Raw genomic sequence first — 1,505 nt, 5'->3', positions numbered from 1 at the left:
GAGAAGTGAGCCGGGGGGGGAGCTGCCTGTCCCTGGCTCTGCCATGAGTGTCCTGGGGTGTGGGATGGCGTCCTGAGCTGGGCTCAGGTCAGGAAGGGGGTGGTGGGGTCCCCCCGGGGGCCGATGTGTCTGAGGGCGCTGTCCATCCCCCAGGACGAGCCCACCACGGGGATGGACCCCAAGGCACGGCGCTTCCTCTGGAACCTCATCCTGGACGTCATCAAAACGGGTCGCTCCGTGGTGCTCACGTCTCACAGGTCTGGGGGGGCTTCTGGCTGCGCCCGTGATGCCTCCAGGCACCTGGGGTGCTGCGTGGGTGGGAGGGGGCTCTTCGGTCCTCAGGGGATGGCATTCAGCAGGGGCACGGGGAACAGAGGGAGCCCGGGACACCCTCTGTTGCCTTCTCCCGTCCCTGGTGGTGGGGCCATAGCACCCAGGTGATGGCCTGGGGAGCTCGGCTCCTCGCCTGCCCCAGCCGCGGCCCCTGGCACTGTCCCCCCCATGCCACCCTGCTGAAGCCTGCCCTGTCTCCCCAGCATGGAGGAGTGCGAGGCGCTCTGCACCCGCCTGGCCATCATGGTGAACGGGCGGCTCAAGTGTCTCGGCAGCATCCAGCATCTCAAGAACCGGTAAGAACCCAGTGGGGGTCCAGCACCCCATGTGCGCTGTGGGGCAGGAGGGGGCTGGGCCCCCACGGCAGGGTGACATCATGGCACCCACGGCGAGATGTCAGCCCTTCGTGTGGGTGCTGCTTTGGAGGGTGGGCAGGGGACTGGCTCACTCGACTGTCCTGGCACTGTCCTGGTGGGTGCAGTGGCTGCTGGAGAGCATCGTCCCCTTCCGTGGGGTCAGTCCTTCCCTGCAGATGTGCAGGGGGCGGGGCAGGTCCTCATGGGGTCCCTTGTCCTCGCGCAGGTTTGGAGATGGCTACATGATCACGGTGCGCACCAAGTCCAGCCTCAATGTCAAGGAGGTGGTGAGGTTCTTCAACCGCAACTTCCCCGAAGCTGTCCTCAAGGTGAGCTCCCTGCGGTGGCAGTGCCAGCCCCTGCCAGCCCCTGCCTCGGGATGCAAGCAGCCTTCATCCGCCAAGGGACACCTCTGTGGGACCCCCCGCAGGCTGACAGGAGGGGGTCTGGGAGTGAGGGCTTGGGTGTCATCTCTGTGTCCCCTGCAGGAGCGGCACCACACCAAGGCCCAGTACCAGCTGAAGTCAGACCAGATCTCGCTGGCGCAGGTCTTCAGCAAGATGGAGCAGGTGGTGGACGTGCTGGGCATCGAAGACTACTCCGTCAGCCAGACCACACTGGACAACGTGAGACCGGGGACGGCACAGGCAGCTGGATGCTTGTCCCCAGGGAGGGTGGCCATGGCCGGGGGGGGTTGGCCATGCCAAAGTGCCTGGCAGAAACCACTTTTGGGACGGGAGGTGGAGCTAGGTGGGGGCACAGCAGTGGCCACAGCCCAGTGGGATGCGCTGGGGCCCATCTTCAGTGGCACGGATG

The 1,505-nt window shown here is 66.2% G+C and overlaps 1 protein-coding gene across 1 annotated transcript in view; it reads left to right on the top strand.

Moving 5' to 3' along the window:
• Positions 1 to 1,505, top strand: part of ABCA2 (ATP-binding cassette, sub-family A (ABC1), member 2) — a 45,863-nt gene that overhangs the window by 36,827 nt on the left and 7,531 nt on the right. The window contains exons 44-47 of the mRNA XM_009322346.1: positions 154 to 257; positions 537 to 629; positions 916 to 1,018; positions 1,178 to 1,315. Of these exons, the coding sequence (XP_009320621.1) occupies positions 154 to 257; positions 537 to 629; positions 916 to 1,018; positions 1,178 to 1,315 (438 nt within the window). The remainder of the gene's footprint in view (positions 1 to 153; positions 258 to 536; positions 630 to 915; positions 1,019 to 1,177; positions 1,316 to 1,505) is intronic.

The sequence above is a fragment of the Pygoscelis adeliae genome, unplaced genomic scaffold (assembly GCF_000699105.1).
Source record: "Pygoscelis adeliae isolate BGI_AS28 unplaced genomic scaffold, ASM69910v1 Scaffold584, whole genome shotgun sequence".
In the NCBI taxonomy this organism is placed as follows: domain Eukaryota; kingdom Metazoa; phylum Chordata; class Aves; order Sphenisciformes; family Spheniscidae; genus Pygoscelis; species Pygoscelis adeliae.
Note: the sequence above shows the minus strand (reverse complement) of the source record. Positions and strands in the feature narration are given on the sequence as shown.